We start from the raw sequence: 26,967 nt of genomic DNA, 5'->3' as shown, positions 1-26,967 counted from the left end.
GACAACAACATACACAAACAGACAGACAAATACACAGACAGACAGAAGGTTTAGACAGACAAAGAGACAAACCCGTAAACAGACAGATGAGCATTATTGCAGTACACTGTAATCTGCTTTATCAAGTTGTAATAAACATTGCTTTTCTGTGTTTCATCTACATTAGATTGCACTGTAGAGCATAGACGTAGAAAAACTCGTGAGGGCCAAAGGAGCCTTGGTCTCCAAATAATTTTTCTGACTCACTGCGTTACTTCCAAATGCAAAAGAGTTGTAAAAGAATAGAATGTTTGGTCTCCTGACCTAAAAACTTCCTACGCCTATGTAGAGTATTGCTGAAAACCATGTATTTTACTGCTCTTCTGTGGAAAATATACATAGAGACAGGCAAACCAACACCAGTGTGAAAAATAACGGTAGGGCATAAGACAATGTCCCACCAAATGTGTTGTTTGTCCGACCAAATACTCCACCTGTGTTGGGATGTGTTTGGACAAAACATCCATTGGTATGCATATATGATAGTGTAAACCTTGCTTCTTTGCACGTGATGGCCTTTCCAATGGTGTAACTGTTAATTTCATGAACTTAGGTGCCTCCTAGCATGCTTTATCCAGAGAAAACCTCAGCTGCCTTTAACGCCATTTCTACCTTGGAAGTTGGTTTCAAAAATTTCATGCAAAATGGCTGCAGTAGGTGAGGCACTTAGTTATGCATGTAACACCATACAAGAATGTCCTACCTAGGTGGAGACAGTCCGAGCCAAAATAATTCCCTATTTTCCACACTGCAACACCCTAATATTCTAGCAACAACATCAGAGTGTGTAACTGTCTGTCGATCTGTCTGTATGTGTGTCTCAGATGTACAGACAGATCAAGAGAGTCACACACTTTGATGCTGTTGTGAAATCATAACTTATTAGCAAGATACAAAATGCTAAATGGAATAAGAAAACGCTAACTTCAGACTTTACGGCTAGAAACAGCGAAACGGTTGCATCTTTGGCTGGCAAAGAACAAACTTTCGACTTTATAGACATGTGATCCACCAGTCTCCATCAATCCAACTTCTAACATTGTCAGCTTGCGTTGGAATTTTGTCAGTTCAGATCCGAGAGTACTTCATCTGAATTCAGATAATGACATAGCAAATTGATGCATTGAGGCACCAATGCAGTTTGTCCTATTGTTCATTTCTAACTAAATTAATTAAAAGTTACTGTGCAACTCATTGAACTCAATCTGTGTTGCAAGACCAAACAAATTATGGGTACCATCAGATCATTTGTAGCCTTGTCCCCAGACTCTTGTGCTAGTCTTGTCCGGTGCCCGTATGAAAATTGAAATTGGAATTGGAATTGTCATACGGGCACCAGACAAGACTAGCGCAAGAGAGTCTATGGACGAGGCTAGATAATTTGTACATCACTATAAGACACACATATCTAGCTTGATTACACGTGTATGATCTAAATGTCACCGTAATCTTGCAGTCTCTCACAACGTGCATCATCACGGAAATCATGCCACCTTTAATAACCGTTTATGCCTTCCCACCTCTGAATTCATGGACAGAGTAGTTGCTTTAGTACAAACCAGAAGAGAAACATACATAGAGGAACTATCTACACAGTTTCACGGTGAAATTACTCATTAGAACACTCAGACAAGTGCAGCAGAGAAGCAGAGTACTACTTAATCAGCTTTAAATGACCTCAAAATAATTCAGTAATGCAAAAGAGTTTAAGCACCCAAACAAAATTACTAGCTGTCCAAATCAAGGAATAATATGCTAGTTCCTGCCACAATTTTAAGGCATTCCACTTTGTTATTAAAGCATCTTTCTCAAGAGTAAATGAGTGGTGGATGGCATAAAAGTGCACTCATTTATTGCTTACTGAATGCTTACAACTCCCTTTGAAACATAAATAACGAAGAAGCACTAAAGTGCTAAACCCTCAGCTAATAGACAACACGGAACAGCTACTTCACATGCATCAAACACATGCACGACTACATAGAGTGCCAGGCGGACAGTTTTGGCACACCAATTAACACCAGCGATAACAATGAGCACATGCACTGCATTCCAATTGGCCATCCATTTGTCCATCTACTGACACACTATGATAACCATACCACATGCACGCCTTGAGTTAATTAACCAACATCCGCTATACCATTGTTTACAAATACATAATAGTCGCATCGAGAAAACCAGACATACAGCCAAGCAAACATACAAGACAAGCAGACAACAAAACAAATAGACATAAACAAATAAATACACAAGCACAAACATACAAACAAAGCCACAAATAAAGCTAAGAAAGGAAGCATAAACAAAGGTAGACAGTCAAATAGTCATACTTGAACTGGAATACTATTTGATGTCTTTGCAAACACATGTACATTGCTATTGGTAAGAACTGGGCGGAGAACTTCCTCAACGTCATAGCCACACATCAGCATCTTGTAGTCAAGACCTAAAAATATACCACATTTTACTGTGTGTGTGTGTGCATGCATGTGTGTGTGTGTGTGTGTGTGTGTGTGTGTGTGTGTGTGTGTGTGTGTGTGCATGTGTGTGTGTGTGTGTGTGTGTGTGTGTGTGTGTGTGTGTGTGTGCGCGCGTGTGTGTGCGTGTGTGTGTGTGTGTGTGTGTGTGTGTGTGTGTGTGTGTGTGTGTGTGTGTGTGTGTGTGTGTCATGGTGGAGCAGATTATAGAGCATTTGTGATGACATCCGGGATCTTGTATTCCATGATGAGGGTTGAAGGTTCGATCCTGGTGGAGGCGACACTGTCGCAGTTTCCTTGAGCAAGCAACTTACCCACACTTGCTTCTCTTGACTCAGGAGTATAAATGAGTACCTGGGGTGGACAAGACCGCTGGCTTGGCAGTAACATCCTGCAGCAGACGGGTACGTGTGAGCCTTGGTGTCCAGTCCCAGAGCTGCGCCATTGTCAGTGCCCCTGGATGACTCCGACCAAGCTCCAGGTGGATTGTAGCGCTGACCCCAAGACTCCACATAGCACATGGAGGCCCTGGCTCTAGAGGCAGGGGAGCTATCTCCGCAACTGATCTCAAGGTCGATGTCAAAAGACGTGAAGGGCTTAACATTTGTCCATGTGTGTGTGTGTGTGTGTGTGTGTGTGTGTGTGTGTGTGTGTGTGTGTGTGTGTGTGTGTGTGTGTGTGTGTGTGTGTGTGTGTTATAAACATGTGAAACACACCAGACGCAGCTTGTTTAAGCTTTTTCAGTAATTTAATATGAGAGTCTATACACACAGGGCTCTGTACATAAAATACAACTTTTATCACCAACGACGTACGCAACAAGCACAAGACTTGCTTTACCTCATCTTCTGCTCCAAGTTTAACACACTGTACCAAGAGCGAATAATAACAAAGTAGTCTGTTGAGATTTGAACCCGGCAATTCAGAATAAATTTCTGCATGCAGGCAATCTGCAAACTAAAATATATTTAAATGATTACAACAAAATCAAAAAGTGAACAGTTTTCTTCAAATTACTATGCAAAAAAATTAATGAGTTTTTGAAATCTACTCATAAATATAAAAGACAACAAGAATAAAATTGATTTTCCAGTTGCTTCAAATATGCAACAACCTCTGGTCATTTGAGATGAAATATCATACACAAAATAACAAGAAGCTTTAGAAACAAAATACAGTAAATGCATTATGATATAACTTAAATATCACTGTCCAGATTATGAGCAAGCTCACTACTGCACACAAGTCTAGTATTTGTTTGCCCTCTACTACAGAAGAGGCTGCTAGACTTTCATAGCAGCTGGTAGACTCTACCCAACCGAGCACAAGCTAGGGTTTGTAGAAACTGACAGATTTATATATCCTGCTATAAAGCACGTGCACGTCACCTCGGACACCAGGTCAAAGGGCCAACTACTCCTTCCTCCACTGTCATAGTAGCATTAGGCACAAATCTACATGTCCCTATCCCTAAATGGTTTGCCATCAGATCGTTTGACAACAAGCAGTTGGGAGTAAATGAGAATGCGTGACACACCCTTCTACTAAGTTCTACCATACAGAGCCAGATCGGGAGGTGTGGTCAAGGCTGGTAGAGTTGGTATAGTTTTCTGGTAGAGGTTGAAGTCAATCAAACATTTCTACATACTGTACTACAGATTCCGGTAGATGTCAAATAAATGCACCCCTTGATAAACTTCTGATAAAAGTTTCATTCTTTACTAACATGCTAGGTTGTCCTTGTGCACTACTAAAGTATCCTGTATGCATGACTCATGGTCATAACCCACTATACTTACTGCTAAAATTGTTGTTTTATATACTAAACTATTGTTTTCTAAATTTAAAACGTATGCACTAAATAATCCAACCAAAGTGCAGCATGCTAGAATCCAAAGTCAATGAAAATAGTTTCTTAAGTGCATACAAACCACAGTAGCTTGCAGCACTAAACAAAACCCACACTTGATGACCATGCTAACATCTGCATAAATCTGTCAAACTCTTCACTCTACAGTCATGTATATGCAAAGCCCGTCGAACTCCAAAAGAACAAAGTGTTTTGCTATCTATACCCTAGGGCATGCTCGTTCCTCTCAAGTCCTTACATCAATTGCAAAAAACATTGTATACCTTTGTGGGTTTCTCCAGTAGGAGACGAATTATGCCGAGGGTCTGCAGTCTCTGTTCCAATGCGTTAACATTCATTCTATAGACACCGCTCTACACATAATCCCAACTCTAGTGTTCTAACTACGACTTACTCGCTTTTGGTTAGCAACCACTTGAGGTGACAAAACAGAACATCAAATAGAGGAACATTGTATCTCTTAGCTACTGCTAAAGCTGTACTATATCTCTCCTCATCAATAGTTCTACACAAAGACAACATGATATCATAACAATAGATGATAATAATATTGTCACCTGGAGAGGTTGAAAACTGTTTGTTGTCTGTATTCTTCATCTTGAGCAAACAAACTCGAATCTATAGCTGCAGTGAATCAAACTTTAAACTCTGTTGATTGTTCTTGCAAAATTAAAGTTGTACTTTTACCACTAAATATGTATATGAAGTCAAACTCGACCCAGTTTCACTATGCTCTCGTTGTTTCTGGATTATCTTTCCTGGAGGTAGCAAAGCTGGGGAAAAGAATTTGGAAACGACAAAGGCAGAGTGAAATTGGGTCAAGTCTAGAATGCAGTATTGTACCAACTTGAAACCATTGGGAAATTAATCTGTCAATCAATAAAACAGTTACTTCACTAATAAAGTGAATTTAAGTACCAACCCTTGGTGCTGATTGTGTATAAAAATTATGTGTGCTTGCACGATGTTATGTAGCAAAATGTCAAGTTGATTGAAAATAGCAAAATGCTGTAGTGAGACACTTCAATGTTGCTTCTTTGTTGTTGTTGCATGAAGATAATATTCGTTGCCAAAGAGCTATGGGTTAGCGACTGTCGCAAATAAACACTGCATTCACACTAACCCGCACATGCATAAGTACATGCAGCAACCTACTGAGTATTGCCAGATTTTCTCTCAAATGACGACTTCTTTCTGCAATCATGTTACTTTAGACATGTCCTCGTATAATCAAAATCCTATCTGCATGCTGTTAATCGAGAGTTTTAGTGTCCAGACAAGAAATCAGCATGATGACCAACACACACACACACACACACACACACACACACACACACACACAGACAGACAGACAGACAGACAGACAGACACACACACACGCACACACACACACACACACACACAAACACACATGCAAACACAACATGCACAGACATACACAAACACACATGCAAACAAACACAAACACACACAAACAAACACAAACACACACAAACAAACACAAACACACACAAACAAACACACACACACATGAAAACACAAACACAAATGCACACACACACACACACACACACACACACACACACACACACACGCACACACACACACTGGTAGACTATTGTAACTGTCACTGCTCATGTGCACCTAGGCTTTATTAATGACATCTAACTAATAATTAATCAATTAACTAATTAATTAGTTAATCTACTGCATAACACATTAGTTGCTGTACTTCAAAATGTAGCATGTGACTGCAGCCACATAAACTACATGTGAATTTGCTGTTTAAGTACATACATATATTGTATAACATCCCACAACTTACATCTGTCTAGTTGTGAGAGTTTCCGTGCATATCCAAAGTCAATCAGCTTCTCCTGGTAGAGCTTTAGTTGACTAATATGCTGTGCAACTGCCACGTCTTTGTTTGTTTCTTGACATGCATAGCCTGTAACATGTTGAACAAGATCGGCAGGGGAATGACAGTAAGGATGTTGACTAGACTGTGGTTGCAGATGGTTGATTGCCGTAGTTGCAACATAAATGTGTAGAGCATAATAGTATATGGCAAGCTGAAGAGACAACTGTGTTGGTAGAAGTCTCTGGAAACATTCTTCTGCAAACTCAGCCTACCGAATAAACAGATAAAGTTTACATACAAACATAAATTAAAAATTAATATATTTATAGATCAACACTAATACATTCACTCATCACAGACTGAAAGAAATGTCCAGCGACAGAGCCACAAACGACAGACTAAACTATCTAGCAAACAACTGCTGATTGCTGATCTAGTCTGTCTGCATCTCTGACAGTCTTTCCATCTGTGTGTTTATTTGATGTCTGCCCATTTCTCATGCTTGTCTGCATGTCCATGCACTTCTATCTATACTGTATGTCGGTTTTGCTATTTAATTAATTCTTATTGCATGTCAATCTTCTATTCCTTGTGCAAGCAAACATCCTACAGTACGTCCAACATACAATACAAATCAACATGTTTACTTGTCAATACGCAATAAAAAGTACTTGAAATAGCAATACACTAACAAACAATAATCACTAAAATTACATAAAAATGGATGTTATAAATTTATTAAAATGAATCAACAAATCGGAAAGTAGTTGACATAGAATTTACCTGAGGTAGAGCCAACAGATAGCCCAATGCCAGTGTCAGATCTGTGCAAAGAGTGTGCATAGCCAGCTGCACAAGAGCATCTGAAGTTTGCTCGCTTTCCTCTCCATGGCAACGTGCTTCTGCCAGTTTGGCCATTCTGATAAGGTTCTTATTTACAATGAGCTCATGATTGACATCTTCACGTTTTTCTTCAAACATATTGTAGTCAAATGAATGCTACACAAACAATTGTTAACAGCATATTGTCTAATCATGACAAACACTGAAAGCTGCATCAGATCAAAGGCAAAAGTCAACGTTGCTTCAAGAAAGCAGGCAGACAAGCAAGCATTCATGCAAGCATGCCAGGTAAACCAAACAAACAAGCCGGCAAACAAACACATATATCAACATATGTAACCACATACATATACAGAAGAAACAGGCAGCTAAAGATGACAAGCACATTGACAAAAGGCATACAATTAGACATGCAGACCGACAATCTCTAGCCTTGTGGAAAGCTGTTGTTTCAATATCTTAATGTCAAAACTCAGCAAACCTTAATGGCTAAATCAGATGGCATAAGTGAGCCATAAAAAGAATGAGCTGACTGTGAAACACAATTCATCAATTGTTCTTCCTCTTCATCTTGCTCATCTTCATCATGTAGCTCCTCTTCCTGTCGACCATCAGGCGCTCTTTGACTTGTTGAACGTCTCAGCAACTTGCTTGTATTCTGCATCCACCCAAGGCAATGATTCATCAGTTCTGATGCAGATCGTGTCACACGAGTATCCATCCTGCTTCCAACTAGTGACTCCACAGCTCCTGCTGAACGACTAACAAAACCACTAACTGCACCAGCCCCAAGCCCAACTAAACCATGGACAGCATCAGCGCTACGACCAACCAGACTCCATGTTGTCTATAATAAACAGCATATATATTCAATAATTACAGAACTCTGCAGAAGTAACCACAATAAAGAAAATGAGCAAACTTTAGTTCCTACTCAAATATTGCCTTTCTTAAATTATAATCCTGTTAAAAGTTCCCAGCCTTATGAAAACATGCTGTTGTGAAGATATTAGAACCCTGCAATAGCCCCGATGTATATGCTCATGCTCATTTACTTATACATGCACAGACAGAGATTGCAAATTTGCTCCATTTACTAAATGCCAACAGATACCTTGATTGCCCGGTGACACTGCAATCCTCAGTCATTTAAGTGTCAATTATTGACCACCGCTGTGTGTCATTCACCATAGTGTAAATTGTATTTAAAAAAGACAATCTCTAGACCCAATGCTTCCACACAAATACGACAAAACTTCATCTCCAGAGCAATGTTGATATAGCCTGTTATTGTATTAATCAATATACACGAGTTCTGCTGCGTTTCTCTACTAATTAATTAAGATAAGTACAAGAGACTGTCATATGAGAACATAAAAATGTAATTAACAAGTGAGCAAACATACATAAAAACTTCACCTGTAGAGATAGGCTTTCCTGCTTCTTGGCTGTGTCAATGAACATGGCCTATATTACAACCATTACCACAACATAAGCACTATCATTTCCACTTAAGGCTCCATCCAAATTGTATCACCTCAACTTCCAACATTCCACATGCTCTAAGAAGTGGCTCAATCTGGTTGGAAGGACAGTGAGACAAGGAAAATGCAAACAACTCCTTTCTGAAAACATACACACACACTATTGAACAAACAACAAACAAACAAACTGCACACAAACACAACAAAGCACCTTTTCTATGCCAAAAGAATCAACAAAATTACAATTCAAACAACAAAAAAATCAACCATCCAAGTATTAAACTGAGCTAAAGTCTGTTGACCTCATTCAAGTAAATGCATTAAAGTCCCAAAATTAAAAAAGAAACAGTAAAAAGCATGAACATACAAATGTAAAATGAGAGCTCTCTAGAGCACACACCCTTAGTGGCTGACATTGTAAATATCTAATGTAGCACGCAGACAGTGGTAGGTGCAGTCCGTGATGTCGTGGGGGTTATGTCCACTACTTTAAACCAAAGAATGCTTAGTTTTTCTTCTTTCCAACAGATTTTTGTTGACATTTAGAACTTGCAGTGAAGCATGAAGTGTTGACATTTGGTAATCGATTTCTGCTTGATCTACAGGTGTAGCTGATCAAAGATCTACAATTTGTAGAGCTTATGCTCCTTGTCCAATGCTTTCAAGCAGACAAATACTGGGTTGTCTCTGTTGCTCATAATTTGCTCACACTTCCTAAATTTTAAGATCTCATAATTTTATGGTGAGACAGAAAAACAGAAGACAGACAGACAGATAGACAGACAGATACTTATTCTCATATAGATTCTACTTGTACATATGCTAGGAATTTGTGAAAGCAAACCAGTTCTTGCAAACAACAAAACCATAGATTAACTAATGGACTTGGCCTTGAATGTCAAGTCAAACAATCTGTCTATATCACCATGACTAGGTGACAGTTTACGACCACTACGATCATTTATCTGGTACTCTTAGTGTTATATGTAGCCTTTTCTGTATATTAGCGTTAATGTTCTTTGACAGACAGACAGACAGACAGACAGACAGACAGACAGACAGAGTGTGTCTTTAGAGTGTAGTTTTGTCTTGTGTAGTTTTTAGAATTATTTAGTTTAAATTGTCATATAGCTTGTAATAGTACTGATTTATAAAAATGTATTTGAGACAGACAGACAGACAGACAGACAGAGAGACAGACTGACAGACAGACAAACAGACAGAAAGCCTAACTTGATAATTTTTTAGAGACCCGTGTGGGTCTAATTGATATATAACAAACTTTCCTACTATAGCTTGTAATAGTTCATATGTATGAAATATAAAGACAGACAGACAGACAGACAGACCCCGGATGAATGGAAGCGGTGCTTGCAACCTACAGTTTCTGCAAAGTAGAAGTCATCAACAGAAGAGGAGAGCTTTTTCAGAATTCTTTTTGGCGTCAGCGGTTCTTTCCGCTTTTGTCGGTTGCGTCAGTCCTATTCGGTTGTATGGGGTCCCTGTTTCTGGAATGAACGCTTTCGTTGAGTTGCTTTTCGTTGTATGTTGTTTCCGTGGCTTATGTTTCTTTGTTGTGATCGAGTTTGCATTCTGTCTTTACTCTTGTGTCTGGGATCATCGCAGCCTTACCTTGCCTTCGTGGTCTAGTGCATTTTCTCCGAATTCTGTCGTCGTCATCTCATCTTCGTCTCATTGTCCATCTTGTGATTTCAGCGTGTGGGATTATTGCAGCCTTACCTTGCCCTCGTGGCCTAGTGCGTCTTCTCCAGATTCTGTTGTCATCATGTCGTCTTTCCTTCGTGTTGTCGTCCATCTTGTATACGTGACTTCAGTGTCTAGGATCATCGCAGCCTTACCTTGCCCTCGTGGCCTAGTGCGTGTTCTCCAAATTCTGTCGTCATCATCTCGTCTTCCTCTTCGTCTTGTCATCCATCTTGTCACTTCAGCATCTGGGATTATCGCAGCCTTACCTTGCCCTCGTGGCCTAGTGAGTCTTCTCGCTTTCTGTCGTCACCATCTCCTGGTCTTCTTTGGATTCATTTCTTCTGACTTGCGTATCTTGTACCTAGCTCTAGAGCCTAGCCTCTCATATGTAGTTTGCAAGGTATATGTTGTTACTAGTGTTGGACTTTAGTTATAGTTGTGTGTTTTGCAGTGATGTATAATAGTTCCATGTTTGAAAATATATGTATTGACAGACAGACAGACAGACAGACAGACAGACAGACAGATAGATTCTATTTGTATCACAAAGTCAAAAAAATTGTGGACAGAGCAACAAAAATTGAGAAATACAGCGTACAACGTCTTCCCAATAAACATGCTGCAAAATTGGTTGACTTGTTTCCCACATGGCTTAGAGAATTTGGACATTGGGGAGAACAGGCAGAAAATATTTGCATCAGTTGTCAATGAGGTCAACAGTTGTCAATGAGGTCAACAGATGACAATGACAACAAAAGAAAATCAACTACAAAAGTGCAATTCAAAGGTGATATACAAGAAAGTAGAGGAACTTGCATGTTACATTTTGATTAACTCTTTGAAGTCGTCTAGGCCTTTTGGCCCTTAAAAATTATGTTTAGAAAATGTTTGACACACTCGAGGACATTACTACTTATTTGTTCCATTGTTTTAGGCACAATTTATGAAACATACTACCATTGGCAAACAGACAGACAGACAGACAGACAGACAGATTGTTATATTTGAACTCTTACTCTACCAATGACAATCGCTAACTTTATGTATGCATAACAATAACAGTCAATGAACAAAATGTTGAACGTCTTTATCATACAGAAAATCATCAAAATTGCACTTAGACAACTTCAACAACTTTTTAAAAAATCACACAAGAGTTGCAAGACTGTACAACTATAGACAGTTGCTTTCTCCATCTATCTTTAAAGTCTGTTTTGCTGCTTTTCCCATTTGTTGCGTCTTTTGAAATTTTGGAGATCTTATTGAGATAGTCTTCAGCCAAATGGCCCCAGAAGCCAAAGTGTTAAAAAACCAGTGGAATACATGTTGTATCAGATCCTGCTATAGACTGCTGTTGACCATATTTTGTCATTTTGCATTTTTCTCTCAACTCAGCTGCATAACCTGATATTTTGGCAGCTGATTGTACGGTGTCACAAGAATGTGGATGAGCAAGTGAAATGTCGAGGTCTTTTGTCAAGTGTCCAGTGGAATCATATGTTGTATATCCGGCCTGTTCTCAGAGTCAGTATACCTATTTCTTGGCTCAACTTGATGAGGAATATTTAACTCGTCTAAACATTTAGCCCAAGTTGACACGATTGTATTGTGTTGCCATACTGGACCACCGCCAAACTTGCAGATCACAATCACACTTCGTAACAATCTGGGAATATGGTAAGAAATACCAAGTCTAAAAAATGCTGCCACACGAAATTCTGAAGACTTTAGAACAAATCTGATGCTGAAGGAATAGCTTGAAGCCATGATCCTGCTGCATGTCCCTGACATGACCTTATTTTTGCAGCATGTTTGACAGAGGATGCTTGCATAACACATGTTGCTGCATTCCCTTCAGCAATATCCGAGCTCAGGCGATTTTGGAGTTTTACTGGATTTGCCATAAGCCCAGACAAAGACTAAGATCTGATCCTAAGGTGGAAGAAAGGCTTGCTATTGCCTTGCAAAGATGCTGATGGTATCATTCTCTTTCCATCTAATCCTAAGGTGGAAGGAAGGCTTGCTATTGCCTTGGAAAGATGCTGATAGAAAGGAGGTGGACTCGCACAGTTGAGGTAGTCACACAGAACTATTCTAGATGGAAATCTTCAAGGAATTGTGCTCATGAATAGCACCATGAACCCAAAAAAGCAGCAGCAGAGATTTGTGTCACGTTTGTAATGCCAAAACCTCCCAACTTGATCTTAAGAGAAGCTTGCTTTCATGTCAGCTCGTCAAGTGCACTCAACCCCAATATTGCCACAAAAGTATTGCTTGATAGCTGATCATGAATGTGAGAAGCTTGGTATAAAACTGGAGGAGGCAAACACCTTGCTAAATGATTCAGTGTAGGCACATGACAGTACCGCAGTAAGAGAAGTGCACTTTAAGGATTATTCAAGTTGAGCAGTTGAGAACAAAGGCCTTCACCTGCAGCTGCTGATTTGCTACATCTAGACTGGACATAACAATCATTGCCAATAGGCACCCCACGGATATCAACACCAGACGATACTATGGGAACTGAGACTCTGTTTACATTATTCTCTTTGGCTGATGACAAGACAGACAGACAGACAGAATCAAGTTTATTGACAACAAACTTCACTACTACAACAGTTACTGTTAAAACGAAATGTTCTACCTATAGTCCGAGACTATTGCTAATGTGTAAAACACTGAATAACTACAATAACAGATAACCAAACTATGATAACTCTATACTATAGTATAGGTTCTAATTACAAGAAAACGAACACAATTACAACAGACAGACAGACAGACAGACAGACAGACAGTGTCCCAGATCTGGAAGCAGTTCTCCTTCGTAGAAGAAAGAAGAACTAAAGCAACAAAGCAGCAGTGTTTTTGGAAGGTTTCGTTGTGTTCGTGGCGTCTGCCACTATCGCTTCTTGTGTCATACCAAGTTCAATGTTGGGGTCCCCTTATCTGGAATGAACGCTTTTGTTGTTGTTTGCCGACGGCGTTTCTTCATTGATGTACTCAACCTTTGCTGCCGCCACTGACTCTGTGCACATGTCTACGTCTGTTTTCTCTTCGATGGCTTCAGATTCTGTTGGATGTATCGCTGCCTTATCTTGGCCACGTGCATGTGGTTTAGTGTGTCTTCCGAAGAATCTGCTGTCATCACATCTGTCTTCATCTGATTTCTCTTGCATGGCTTCAGTGTTTCGTGGAATGATCGCAGCATTACCTTGCCCATATTTACGTGGCCTAGTGCATCATTCACAAGTAGCTGTTGTCATCCTCTTCATACTCTTTTGCTTTCCTAAGTCTTTAACCTTTGTATTCGATGGCTTCAGTCTCCATTGGATTATCGCAGCCTTACCTTGTCCACGTTGTAGTCTAGTGCATCTTCCATGGAGATTGTAATCATCATGTTTCTTCCTGTTTCTCACTGTTGGATTCTTGAACTTTACTTTCTATTACCTAGTATTCTTTCTTGTGCGTGCAGCTGTAGTTTGAAGACTTCAGGAGCTTGTAACTGCTGGTAGTTGAATTTTACTATAGTGATTAGTGATTTTCAGTTGATGTATAATAATTCAATGTTTGAAAATATAAGTATTGACAGACAGATAGACGAATATCAATTTGTTTTAAACAAAGTGGTTAAATGTATTCTAACCCCCTATGGGGTCATCTGTTGTAGCCTTCAGTGTTTGCTGTTGATTTAGAGGAACTCTGCTTAAAGACTAGCTTTTTAGCTCTTGATGGAAGTTTCTTTGGATTCGAAATATATGTATTTGACAGACAGACAGACAGACAGACAGACAGACAGACAGACAGACAAACAGACATATGGTCAGTCAGACAGAATTGATCTAGAAATACCATTGCGCATAGTTTTAACTTGTAGTTTGCTGTGACTGTGATTCTACTGACTTGAACTTTTAGTGTTCTGTACACATAAAAGTTTGCGTTTAATAAATAATCGACAGACAAACAGGCAGACAGACAGACACAATTATCTCCATCAACTGCCTGAAAAATCAGTTGATGAATCTGGTAAGAAAAATGGAGGCCAGTTCAAGAATTATTGGAGGTGATGCTTATTGGTTGCTCTGCAATCATGTAATGCTAAAGCTTTGTCAAAGAAAATTAGCCTTCAAGTGAAGAACATTGACTGTATTAGAGATGCTTATTCACTACAACTTGTCTCCGTTAATGTGACTTGTGTACTCAACCCATGGGTCGAGAACTACTATTTAGCTGTGGTGCCTTTTACTGATAATCAGTGTATGGCAGTATTGACGTTGAAAATAAAAGACAGAACGACAGACAGACAGACAGACAGACAGACAGACAGACAGACAGACAGAAAAACCTTGATGACAGCGGGTATCATCTTTTAACATGCAAGGTTGGTGGTGGCCCAGTTTGGAGTCACGAATCCATTGCAAATGTTTGGGCTGATTGTCTACGCGAACTTCACATACCACACAGGAGAGAGCCAAGACACCGCTACTCAAACTCGGATAACAGACCAGACATTATAGCACTTGATACATCTTCTGGTATGAGTGTTGATTTAGACATCTCTCTTGCCCATCCCTGGAGCTCAGAGGTAATTCCCTCATCCTCAAAAGTAGATGGTCTAGCTTCGAAGCGAAGAGAAGAAAAGAAAAAAAAATCAAATATCAAGATGAAAGGCTACCAACTGGCAACCAAATAATCTTTAAGCCTTTAGTCATTGAACACTTCGGTAGATGGGGTGATGAAGGAGACCAATACCTACGTTCTCTCGGATCTCAATCGTTTGATAAAAATGGTCGGCGCAACTCGGCACAATTTATGAATCACTGGCGGAAAAGGTTCAGCATTCAATTACAGCGATGCAATGCTAGAGTAATCCAACGCAAGATGTCATCCTTGGGTTGCAGAGTCCACGCAAAAACAACCCGCTTTCATCTCCAATAATTAGTGTTGTAATAACTGTACCCTCTTTAGGTTCTTTAGTAGTTAGAAAATGTAATTTTTAGTTCTCAGTTGGTTCTGTAGTTGATATCTGTAGTCTGTAGGTGATTCCGTATAATTTGACTCGTAGTTACATACCGTATGTTGCTAGATTCATGTTTCAAATATATGTATTGGACAGACAGACAGACAGACAGACAGACAGACAGACAGACAGACAGACAGACAGACAGACAGACAAACAGACAAACAGATGGTCAGTCAGACAGACAGACAAACACACCCAAGTGATCATTTCACCCTGCTTACACATGCATAGGTAACAGTGTAGAAATGAAACGTCCAGAATGCACATATGAAGAGAATGCATGTACAAATGCAGACCTAAAATCCAGATCGTCAAACTTGTTGCATTCTCCAAGCTGGCGACACACCTGCCATGCATCACTGTAGTTTTTGTCAATCAGTAACTGACACATTGTTGCAGCAGTTTTGTAGTCGTCGTTCTACATCACAAACTATTAAATTAGACATTATAAAGTTGCCAGTCAATTCTCCTACCTGTATAGCAAATTCAGCAATTGAAACTCTCACTTCAGAAACAGATGAAACACCGACTAACTCACCAAGCTGCTCCAACTATGAACACAAAAAAAAGAAATAAATAAGTAAACAGCACTATAATGCACAAAGATGAGTTGAAGTCTCTAACCTTGGCTGCTGACTTGTAAGCTGCAGGTTGCCTCAAAACTTCCTCGATAATACTCAGCTTCTTAGCAGCCAAACGTACTAAACAAATACAACTATGTCATGTAAAACTTCCAAAGAGAAAGAACAAAATGGCCTACATTAAAACAACAATTTTGAAAATAATGATAAACATATTACTCATATGCAATTAAATAGATGCACATGCATGGACACATGGAAATATATATTTTCATTGACACACACAAAAGTGGCAAATGAACAAAGAGATGAGCTGCCATTAGACAATCACGGCCCAGCCAGATGGCTGGGTTCCTATGCACTATGCAGGATCTATGGGCCGTGCTAAGCAATCTCTTGGAGCCTGGTCAGGTACTCACAGGAGCCCTAACTGTGACGCCAGACAACTGTGATGTGGGCACCCAAAGTCCCACCAGGACCCCAATGGCTGATAGACTTTGTTGCAGTCGGAGGCCTTTGCCACCCCAGTCAATGATTAGGTACTCATTTACACTCCTGAGTTGAGAGAAGCAATTGTGCGCGAGTTTCTTGCCCAAGGAAATACACCATAGCTTGCCATAACTGTGACTTAAACTTGCAACCCTGTAGGGTCCCAGATGGACTCACTCGATAAGATGATTCTCTAACCAACTGAGCTATAGCACCATACACACACACACACACACACACACACACACACACACACACACACATACACACACACACACACACACACACACACACACACACACATACACACACACACACACACACACACACACACACACAAACACACACACACATACACACACACACACACACAAACACACACACACACACACACACACACACACACACACACACACACACACACACACACACACACACACACACATGAATATGCCCTTTGGAAAGTTCCAAAGATAGCATCCCCTGCCTATTTCTAAGTAGGGACCCCGGCGCTACTCGGAGCTTTAGGCCGTGCTGAGGAACCTCTTGATGCGTAGCCAGAGCATCAAAGGGCACTGACTTTGGCGCAGCCGTGGGACTGGACCTTAAGTCCAAACGTACCTGTATATACTGCACACACACACACACTCACTCACACACACACACACACACACACACACACACACACACACACACACACACACACACACACACACACCTTGTAATGGCAACATCTTCACTCCAAAATCACTTAATATTGCAAGTGCACTAATCAAGTTCAACTCAGTTTGTACATCAGGAGGTCGATCTTCTAGCAAACCGAGACAAGACCTGACAACACAACAGACAAAATACATTAAGAAACTAAAATGTATACCACAACGTCTTATATCACTTTGCCAAATCCATATCTCTATCTTTCAAACTGGTAGCAGAATTGAAATATTCTCTTGCAGCACTCAACACCAATTCTACTGATTTCTCAAACGACAAACGGACAGCAAATCCCTTCTCTTTCTCTTGCCTCACCAACTTGCTAATCTCTGGTCGTTCCTTTGCAGATGATGTCAGCAAGCTGCCTGCTAGCGCAATGCCTTGCATGCGACCACAACACAGCAAACTTTCAGCAAATACCTACATTCAAAGATGATTTATAAGATTCATATTAATATAAATGAATAACATCCTTTACATTGTAGCATACTAAAGGATCAAGACAAGAGAATACGCTTTTCTGTAAAGACAACATGTCCCGTAACACTTGCTTCCACTGCTGCTCACTTGGAGGAGGAGATCTGTCGCAAAAAAACATTGTGAAAGAATTACAGTAAATAAATGCAATAATAGCCAAACTTTCTGTTTGCTGCTCGTGATACTTTAACCATCAACTCCTCAGCTTCTCTTTTATTGTCCTATACAAACAAAACAAACAGATACATACCATAAAAACCACAAAACACAAAAATTGAAAAACAAACAAACAATTAGAGAGACTGGCAAACAAACTCTAGTAAACACAAAAACAAACAAAAAACAAACACACAATTCAACCAAAAGAAAAAATAGAGAAACAATCATACAAGCAAACAGACTAAAATAAACGGACAAACATACAAACACACACACAAGCAGAATTTGCTTTTGCTTGTTGCATAGCAGACAATGCTACACAAACTGTAAATTAATTAACAACCATGTAAATTATAATAGCAATCACATTCCACAAAACAGAGCACATAAACAAGCAGCTCATCTTTCTATAACATTTCTTACAGCAGCATGCAATTAGTTTCAAGAGATCAAGTGTGTGTGCGTGCGTGTGTGTGTGTGTGTGTGTGTGTGTGTGTGTGTGTGTGCACGCATGCATGTAATGTATAATCGCAAAAGCTGCATAAAGCTGGAAGCAAGTAAATTGACTTGAAAGGTTTCTATACTCAGTTTTATTACAAATTAATGTATGGTGCCATAGTATATTGACCTTAATGTCCTTGAGGTAATGTATAGGACGTTGAATATCATGATTTTGCAAAAGTTCAGACCCACTATAACACAGATATCCTCAAAACAAAATCATTAATCAAGCTCATATATACTAACCAAATAATATCTTCCAGTGTGTCTACATCTGCATGAAGCTGCCGCAGTCTCTTGGAATTTGTGCTTAACAAAGAATATCAAATATCAACTGCTACTTCCAAAGTGTGTGACAACTGCAACTTTACCTACGGTCCTTAGATGGAAGACACTCCAAGATTTGATCAGCAATAGGAAGCTGATCAGATCTATAAAGACAAAGCCATAGTGCTGAAATTAGATATGACCCCATTTTTTATACGTGTGTGTGTGTGTGTGTGTGTGTGTGTGTGTGTGTGTGTGTGTGTGTGTGTGTGTGTGTGTGTGTGTGTGTGTGTGTGTGTATTCAAATAGGCCTGATTGTTACAGTAAAAGAGCATAAGATGCTCAACATAACTGCTTCACAACTATCCAAAATATCCAATGCTTTGCTATTTAACCTTTCACAAGCGTAAACACATTCAAGTGCTATCTCCATCAGATCAGCTTTATCTGAAATAAGCGATCCACCACCCTCTTTGCTTTCCTTACAAACGGCAAGACAAATTTCAAGGTCTTCCCTTGAGTTTTCAACAAGAAAGTTCTTCATTAGAGATAATGATGTTCCTGCTTGCTGACACTCAACTCGAGCAAGAAATGGAACAGCAAATTTCTGGAAGCATGTCACAAACACATCCGGTTTCGAAAGAGACTACAACAAACAAAAAAGGCAACTTAAACTAAGTTCATCAAACAAGTGTAACTAAGAAATCATAATAAGTACAACGGATAGTCTGATCAATGCTGTGTTAGCTCATTTGCCTGTACAATTTATTGTGTGCACAATTTACTGCGTTCATGTGCTTTTCTTACAAACCTACTCAAGATTCCTCAAGAAAATCCAAGCAAGGCGCTACTTATTATTTGCATAGCACAGCGCAGCAAGACTGCACTGTTTTCAAAAGTGTGTCTGTGTTTCAGTGTCTGTATATCTGTGTGTCTGCACGTCTGGCTGTAAACACTATCTTTTAACATATCAATATGAGATTTTCAGAATATGATCTTGCCAAATCTCTGAGTTTGAAAACAAGCACCTCCTCTGAACAAACCCAAATTAGTAATGGGCATGTGGGTTGTAAGTATTTGATTGATTATAATTCATAATTAATTTTAAGCAATGATTTGTACAGAAAGCAGTTGACCTTAAATAGACACCAGAAATATATGTTACTTCATATTAAATGTTAAGACTAAAATGTGAGTAATGAGCAAGAGTTATATTAAGTGTGCTGCTGGCATAAAGAGCCCTACATTTGTAATCATGCTACCCAAAGTAAATGTTCCACCAATTAAAATGTCATTCATATGCCTTAAACATATTCTTCAGCTTCCTTTGCAGACTCATGTAACTCAATAAATGAAAAATGCCTGGCCACAGATTCTAATTCCACTTAGAATAGACAGTAATGCACAAACGGATTTGCAGCATTTTCACTGTTAGATCACACTCAAAATTCAAAAATGTTCCCCGGCCTACATGCAATGCACCATCAATACACAAGCATTTTGTTTCTACCTTTTCCATTATCATCATTAGTTGTTTATCATATGGCAATGCTCTCAATCCATCCAGACTCAAATATGCAGCTGAACCCGACTGTATCAATCAAAGCATTAATACAAAACAAGTGAAAATTAATATCTTGGCACTGAAAGGGTCCTACCTCATAAGAAATAGTCTGAAGAGTAGTAAGATCATTCGCTAGCTTATCCAGGTCAGTTGCTCCTCTTTCTAGACCCAATTTGACAAGTTGAAGTGCATTATCAACCTAAACAATTGTTTTTACAATGCAAGCAAGCAAACAAACAGGCAGACAAACAGGCAGACAGACAAAAGAGAGGAGAGAAAAGAGATTAACTATAGCCAACAGCTTCCACCACGAGGCATTAAACCATCTTTTGTTTCTTTAGTTCTCGAACACTTTGGTCACTGGGGATACTAGTCACCAACTACCTGAACAAGCTGGCCGAGTGGTCAAGAGATGATGAGGTAAAGAAAAACTGGGCTCGATTTAAGACCAAGTGGAGGAGATCCTGCATATTTGCTTAATTACAGAGAAATCTTGCGAAAGTTATAGCAGACAAGATCTATAGCATTCATAGAATGAACACTACTGATGTGATGCTTGCACTGTTGCCCCATTGCCTAATTATCTGTGGTATTATTAACTCATTGCATGTTTTAAGGCCTAAAGGTCCTTTTTGCTTGCTTAGTTTTTCTACCTTCATAAGTATCCTTGCCATTCATGTACGTAGTTGTTGTATGATAATATACGGTTTACGACGGACAGACAGACAGACAGACAAGCAGACAGACAGATAGACACTATATTCTCATATAGACTCTACTTGTACATATGCTAGGAATTTGTAAAAGCAAACCAGTCTCTGCAATCAACGAAGTCATAGATAAAGTAATGGACTTGGCCTTGAATGTTAAAGTCAAATAATGTATCTACATCACCATGATTAGGTGACAGTTTAAAAGTTTTCTGAGGACAACTTTGGCATTGCATCTTTGTAGAATTGTAGAAAATCTTTTTGTCCAATACGCCACAAACATGGAGGCATTAGAATTGGCTTCTGGACTGACCGTTGTGACAAATGCTGCAAAGAATCCTCTGCCATTGTGCCCCACCTCCCAAAATGTTTTATCACAAGAGGAACACATCTTGATACATACCTCCTGGGACAAGCTCTTCTGACTAGACAGACAGACAGAGACAGACAGGCAAGCAGACAGGCAGACAGACAGATAAAGTTTCAATGGCACCACTATAAATGCTAAACTGCAAAGTCCAGAGTATGTAATGACAAACAAACAGACAAACAAACAAGTACTAAACAAGAGTTGGTAATAAACTAAAGGAGCAAAGCAGAAAATCGTACACAGCAAGTTACAAAATCAAACATGTTACAAAGTTACTAGAACAAACATGATCAGGTTTTTTACTTGACCAGAAAGTTTCTCAATTTCTTCAGCCCGCATACGATACCACAAGCACACATTAGCAACAGAGATCGAACCACTGAACCCAGAATGCACCTCTAAGCATTGATGTACACACATTTGCTGTCACAGACCAAACCTAAATTCCTTCAAATGTGGACTGAATGTGTACATATCTGAAACCACATCAGCTTGATCACCAAACTCGTCATCACCCTCTAACTTGCTCCTTGTAGAATAAAATAATGTCAGTAGTTTTTATGGTTACTGAGTTTGCTTTACCTTATTGGTTCCTTCTCAACCCAGTCAGCTGTCCTCCACCACTCTTGTTCCCATCCCATTACTGCATTTGGATCATCGGTACTATAGCAATAAAATCAATGTTACCATGAAATAAGTAGAAACAAGAGGACTAAAGAATAGCAAACAATATCTGCTAATATAACTATACACTAAATTTGCATAAACAACAACAGAAAGTTGAGTAAAATACAAAAAAACAGGTCACATGCGCACAATCACACCGACCCAAATGCCTACACATACACACCAGATACAAAACTGACAATTGTTCTATTCATTTATAAATTCCTCAGCATATTTGTTGCCCCTGCAATGACATACAGTTGTTGTACAAATACTAACACAGCCTGTCAGGACCACTAGAAACTCAATAGTTGCTGTTCATTGCCTACATAAAGTGAACCATAATACTTTGACACCATATGGTGTGAGGAAACTCCACGGATATTTGGAAAATCTAATGCAAGAGAAGACTGAATGGTGACTTGAACTTCACAAAAGAAGCAAATGTTTCAATAGATTATAAACGTTCATGTCCAACAAACCATGAAAAATGATCTGCAGTGTGTGTGTGTGTGTGTGTGTGTGTGTGTGTGTGTGTGTGTGTGTGTGTGTGTGTGTGTGTGTGTGTGTGTGCTTGTGTGTGTGTGTGTACCCTTATTCACCAACCAGCAATGATGTGAAGAGACTATGAGCTTTTGTACCATCCTTTCTTAGCATGATCAAGCTGCAGCACACATGTCTTCAAAACAACCGTCAATTCCACAAAAAAGTATGGTAACTTGCTTATGACACAGATTTAGATTGTCAGCAAGAAAGTCAGGACATGATCTGATACGTACCATCCAACCAGCTGGTCTGTGGCATTTTATGAAGTTGAAGATGGCACTCAAAACTGAATTGTGTCACTAAGTGTATTGTCCTCCAGCTAAAGCAATCAAGCAGTTATTCAAACATAACATGCATTAACATTTGGCCCTTCCAACATAATCGCATTCTTTTGTGTAAGACTTAATTCCATTGTTGGAGGTTCATACATATTATGAGGAAGGACATCTTGAATTGCATTCATAGCAACAGAAAAAATGCTGTCATTCAGCCCAAAACACTCCACATTGTTTTCTCTGACTGACCCTTGCAGCACACAAGATTTCACCTTGTCTAAGCAACATGATTCATTGTCATCTTTAATCACTCAGCGCCAATTGTTTTACGTGTTGACATCGACCCTCAGATAAAGATATGAACATTAATGCTGACAAGAAGTTCAATATTCATGAGAAGAATCATCGTCCTCTCTTTAATTTGGCAACAGCTAGGTTATAAACACAATCACCAGAAAATAACAGCTGACAAAACTGACCTACTTGTAATGAGTTAAACTACATTGACATGGAATGAAATTTCTTTCAAGCTGACTTGATAATAGGTATAGCATTTATGTCGAACCACAATGAGATCGATGACTACAGTTCTTGAAACACAAGGTTGCAGCTGGTTCTTATTCTCATTTATCCACGTTGTTGGACACTCTAGAACAATTTACAGAAGCCAATTCTTGAAATTATACACAAATTCTACAGCATTAGATTCTGGTGTCTTATAAAGATGTTCACAGTTTCACAAAGAGTTTGCAGTCATGCCAAGAGTCATTGTTGTTGGGAGTCATAAGTCAATTGGTATTCCAAGAAAAGAAGTGCTTTTATCTCCAATATACAGTATCTCTTTGTCTACTATGGTGAAGACAAAGATTGAAAAATTCACTAATCAGTTTGCAACAATAAGTAAGAGAGTAACAGTTCACTTTGACTCTATTCTTGACCAATACAGAAAACATCAATCTGTTTACAAACATCTTGGAAATTTTTCACAGAATCGACAATGAAAACAGTGTCACCAGCAAAGAACGTGGCAATGATCAAAAGAAAAGTGAATCAGTTGGTGTCAAATACTTCTAAATGAATTTTTTGAAATCTACCCATCAAATTATAATAGAAAATTGTTCTCTTCTGCCTTCATCGAGAGCTGCACAATGTACAGATTGATGTTAATACGACCTGGAGTCTTGTCTAAATTGCTTTGAGTTTACCGAGACCAGTAAGTATTGGATACCAGAAACTACGTAAGATGTGAATGGAATACGTTGGTATATCATCTGTCAATACAATGCATCAATGTGGTAGGACTGAAGTGTTACCAAGATGTCCTGAATGGTTTTGGCTTGATCTTTCTTTGGCCCGCAATTTTCTGATCTTGGGCAGCAATATTATGGCTCTAAATTTCCACATTCTAGGTAGTTTTCTTAGTCCAACTGAACTGTAATAAGCCAACAAGGGATGGTTGTAGTGACATTGTTGAAATACTATACTGTCTAGCCCACTTGGTCAACAGGTGATGGACTTGATCTCATACAAGTGTACAAGAGCATTTTATAATGTGTCGTATCCCAGTCAAAGTTAAGCTGTTATCGATGAATGGTTGGTCTGGACAAGATAACGCATGGGCATTCATACACATCATTGTATGAATACTAATCAATAAGATCATGTGGTTCACTAAAGAAATTTAAGTTAATGCTTCACTATTTGAAAAATTTGTTTTACTTTCTCATGGTGTGAGATAATCTAGAACTTGAGAAAGAAAAGTATCACAAATCACCATCATATAAGTGTTGCATGTGCTCTGATGTGAGCTATTCACGGTAGTGTTTCAGTGGTTTCTTCAATTTATTATAATGTCAAATTACTTTGTGCCACCCATAATTAATTAACAACATTACCTCTTTACAGCAATCATCATGATTGCTTTCCTCATATTTTGATTAAAATCACATTTCAAACGTCTGACACATCTCAATTCTCATACATGGAGTCTTGTACAGACAAACAGAGAGACAAACAGACAAATTACTGTACAGCCCTATATAGGGCTGGTTTCTGTAGATTTTTAGTCTGTTAGTGGTATGTGCAATTGAGACACAGTAGACTTGCTTAGTTGTGTTGTATCTAGATTTCAATATGAAAATATGTATTGACAGATAAACAGACAGACAGACAGCTGTTTTGACTCATAGTCGTCTAGAAGACAGGGGATCATATGATCCCTTTAGTTTAATTTATAAGTTATAATAATAGATAGTTGTTCTATCTGTTGTTCAAAGGACGCAAGTATTTAGCAATTTGCTATTGTATCATAGTATTTGAAAAACATATGATTAAGATAGACAGACCAAACTGACAGACAGACACACATATACATAGACACAAACAAATCACTAAACTCAAACAAAGTAACAAAACATGCAAGCAAAGAACTATAAAACAATAGCCTTACTAGCAAACAGCAAAACATCCAAATTGACAACCAAATAAAAGATACATGCAGCAGACATGTTACATTGTACGAACACATGTCAGCACACAGAAACAAATAGCCAGACAAAATAATTAACAGAATGCAGAACAAACAAGTAGCCAAACACCAAACAATGAGAAATAAAAGACAACAAACAAGTACGTCAGCCACAGACACAAACCACTATTGGCGCAGTAGCACACCTGATTTCAGGCAAAAGCAGCTCGTACTCCTTTGGTGGCATTGTCTCAGGAAAATGAGAAATAATGGCAAGCCTAACAAAACTGTGATGAGCAAACTAACATTAACTAATATAATAATAATAATGAAAACCAATGAGGAAGAACAGCATCACCGTGATGAGTAAATATAGCCTGAACTGCTCGCCAGTCTTCAGCCTAAAATCAGAAAAGTCTCTAAGTCTTTCAATTCCTTAAATCACAAAGACTGTACACTACTACTACTACTACTGAAGTATTTAAACTAGATTTACTGTACATAGCAATTTACTATACACTAGATAATCTAAATAAAAAGCAAGCAATTTCAACTTGATGCAAATCACTACTAACCTGAGCATATGAAACAGCAGCTTCCAAAAGATCTCTAGAGCGAAAATGTTGGAATTGTTCCTTACTAAACCGCTCCTCAGCTGCAACAGGTCCACCAAGAATAACCTACACAGAGCTTCACATCAAATTCTGACATGTAAATAACAAAATGTGATTGCCTCATAAGTCGACAGCCGATCTAGATATGAGAAAAGCAGCTTACGACACTGACAGAGGAACCACTGATGAGAAGTAAATCTGAAAGATTTTCAAACAGGTTCTTAACAGAAGACTAAAGTGATAAATCTACTTATAGATAGCAAGAAATAATGCAGAAAAACCACTTGCACCAAGTACCAAGTCAAGTTTATGTCACTTGATGTGTTCACTTGATGTGTTCACTTGATGACAAATTATGTCATATATGTATGCAACAATGTAGTACTAAAATCATGACTATTTTTGTGTCACTTTATTACAACCTGTACAGTGAGGTTGTAATGTTTTCAGAAGTGTCTGCCTGTGGGGTTTCTGTAAACACAATATATCTTGAACGGATTAACCTATCAGTAAGAAATTTTCAGAATATGAAGATCTTGCCAAAATCAAACACAACACAAGGTCAAAAATTAAGCACTCCGACTCAAGGACTTAGGACTTCAAACAATTTTAGCACTCTGAAAAAAGGTCATCATTATTGTCTCAAGGCAGTCAGTACTATCATCAGTGAAAAACTGCAACTTTGAATCATCATTGTGTGAGTTGTTAGCACGCTTACAAAAGTCCCTTTAAAAGCTAGTTGTTATCATCTTCAAAGTACAAGCATTTTAGGGCAGAGTTACAATTGCCATGTGACTCACATACAACATAGATTTATGGTTGGCAGATGGGTTATGCGATCTCGTAGTTGGCTTCCATTTCTCAATGCTTTTAGTACAAGCAATTAAAAAAATTTGCAACAACAACAAAATTAATTAGCTCTCACCAAATACTATACTTTACCAAGTACAGCACACTATTACATTTAGAATACACGATACATTTGTGACAGATGACTTTACTGATATTGAATTTTTGATACCACAGCTTACAACTCTACCCATGACCACTATATTCCATATTCAGCAACACCACAACTCATGATCATGCTGCCTCACTTCATGACAGGTTCCTACCCTGCATATTATGTGTTGTTGAAGGCATCTGAATGAAGCTTTACTAAACTTATGTCAACACCAACATGACCAGAAAATGTTTTCACCAAAATTTGGATGTGCCTAAATATAAATGACAAATTCTTGGTATGCAAGCATGACTATG

At 38.8% G+C, this 26,967-nt stretch overlaps 1 protein-coding gene across 2 annotated transcripts in view; it reads right to left on the bottom strand.

The window, feature by feature from the left end:
• LOC134187787 (NBAS subunit of NRZ tethering complex-like) overlaps nucleotides 1–26,967 on the bottom strand; it is a 46,840-nt gene that overhangs the window by 5,148 nt on the left and 14,725 nt on the right. For both annotated transcript variants that reach the window (XM_062655941.1, XM_062655942.1), the window contains exons 22-52: nucleotides 25,827–25,905; nucleotides 25,669–25,773; nucleotides 25,430–25,494; nucleotides 25,300–25,371; nucleotides 21,722–21,802; nucleotides 21,579–21,668; nucleotides 21,443–21,518; nucleotides 20,154–20,258; nucleotides 20,006–20,086; nucleotides 18,891–19,141; nucleotides 18,600–18,659; nucleotides 18,475–18,537; nucleotides 18,356–18,419; nucleotides 17,731–17,789; nucleotides 17,570–17,672; nucleotides 17,273–17,511; nucleotides 17,096–17,208; nucleotides 15,932–16,008; nucleotides 15,781–15,858; nucleotides 15,604–15,725; nucleotides 8,631–8,718; nucleotides 8,513–8,560; nucleotides 7,575–7,940; nucleotides 7,034–7,249; nucleotides 6,215–6,518; nucleotides 4,947–5,013; nucleotides 4,784–4,894; nucleotides 4,653–4,728; nucleotides 3,360–3,476; nucleotides 3,236–3,296; nucleotides 2,373–2,488 (exon numbers count right to left, since the gene is read on the bottom strand). In XM_062655941.1, the coding sequence (XP_062511925.1) occupies nucleotides 2,373–2,488; nucleotides 3,236–3,296; nucleotides 3,360–3,476; nucleotides 4,653–4,728; nucleotides 4,784–4,894; nucleotides 4,947–5,013; nucleotides 6,215–6,518; nucleotides 7,034–7,249; nucleotides 7,575–7,940; nucleotides 8,513–8,560; nucleotides 8,631–8,718; nucleotides 15,604–15,725; nucleotides 15,781–15,858; nucleotides 15,932–16,008; nucleotides 17,096–17,208; nucleotides 17,273–17,511; nucleotides 17,570–17,672; nucleotides 17,731–17,789; nucleotides 18,356–18,419; nucleotides 18,475–18,537; nucleotides 18,600–18,659; nucleotides 18,891–19,141; nucleotides 20,006–20,086; nucleotides 20,154–20,258; nucleotides 21,443–21,518; nucleotides 21,579–21,668; nucleotides 21,722–21,802; nucleotides 25,300–25,371; nucleotides 25,430–25,494; nucleotides 25,669–25,773; nucleotides 25,827–25,905 (3,553 nt within the window). The remainder of the gene's footprint in view (nucleotides 1–2,372; nucleotides 2,489–3,235; nucleotides 3,297–3,359; nucleotides 3,477–4,652; nucleotides 4,729–4,783; nucleotides 4,895–4,946; nucleotides 5,014–6,214; nucleotides 6,519–7,033; nucleotides 7,250–7,574; nucleotides 7,941–8,512; nucleotides 8,561–8,630; nucleotides 8,719–15,603; nucleotides 15,726–15,780; nucleotides 15,859–15,931; nucleotides 16,009–17,095; nucleotides 17,209–17,272; nucleotides 17,512–17,569; nucleotides 17,673–17,730; nucleotides 17,790–18,355; nucleotides 18,420–18,474; nucleotides 18,538–18,599; nucleotides 18,660–18,890; nucleotides 19,142–20,005; nucleotides 20,087–20,153; nucleotides 20,259–21,442; nucleotides 21,519–21,578; nucleotides 21,669–21,721; nucleotides 21,803–25,299; nucleotides 25,372–25,429; nucleotides 25,495–25,668; nucleotides 25,774–25,826; nucleotides 25,906–26,967) is intronic.

This window comes from Corticium candelabrum, chromosome 12, assembly GCF_963422355.1.
Source record: "Corticium candelabrum chromosome 12, ooCorCand1.1, whole genome shotgun sequence".
Classification (NCBI taxonomy): domain Eukaryota; kingdom Metazoa; phylum Porifera; class Homoscleromorpha; order Homosclerophorida; family Plakinidae; genus Corticium; species Corticium candelabrum.
The sequence above is the reverse complement of the archived record's forward strand: the minus strand, read 5'-3'. Positions and strand labels throughout refer to the sequence as shown.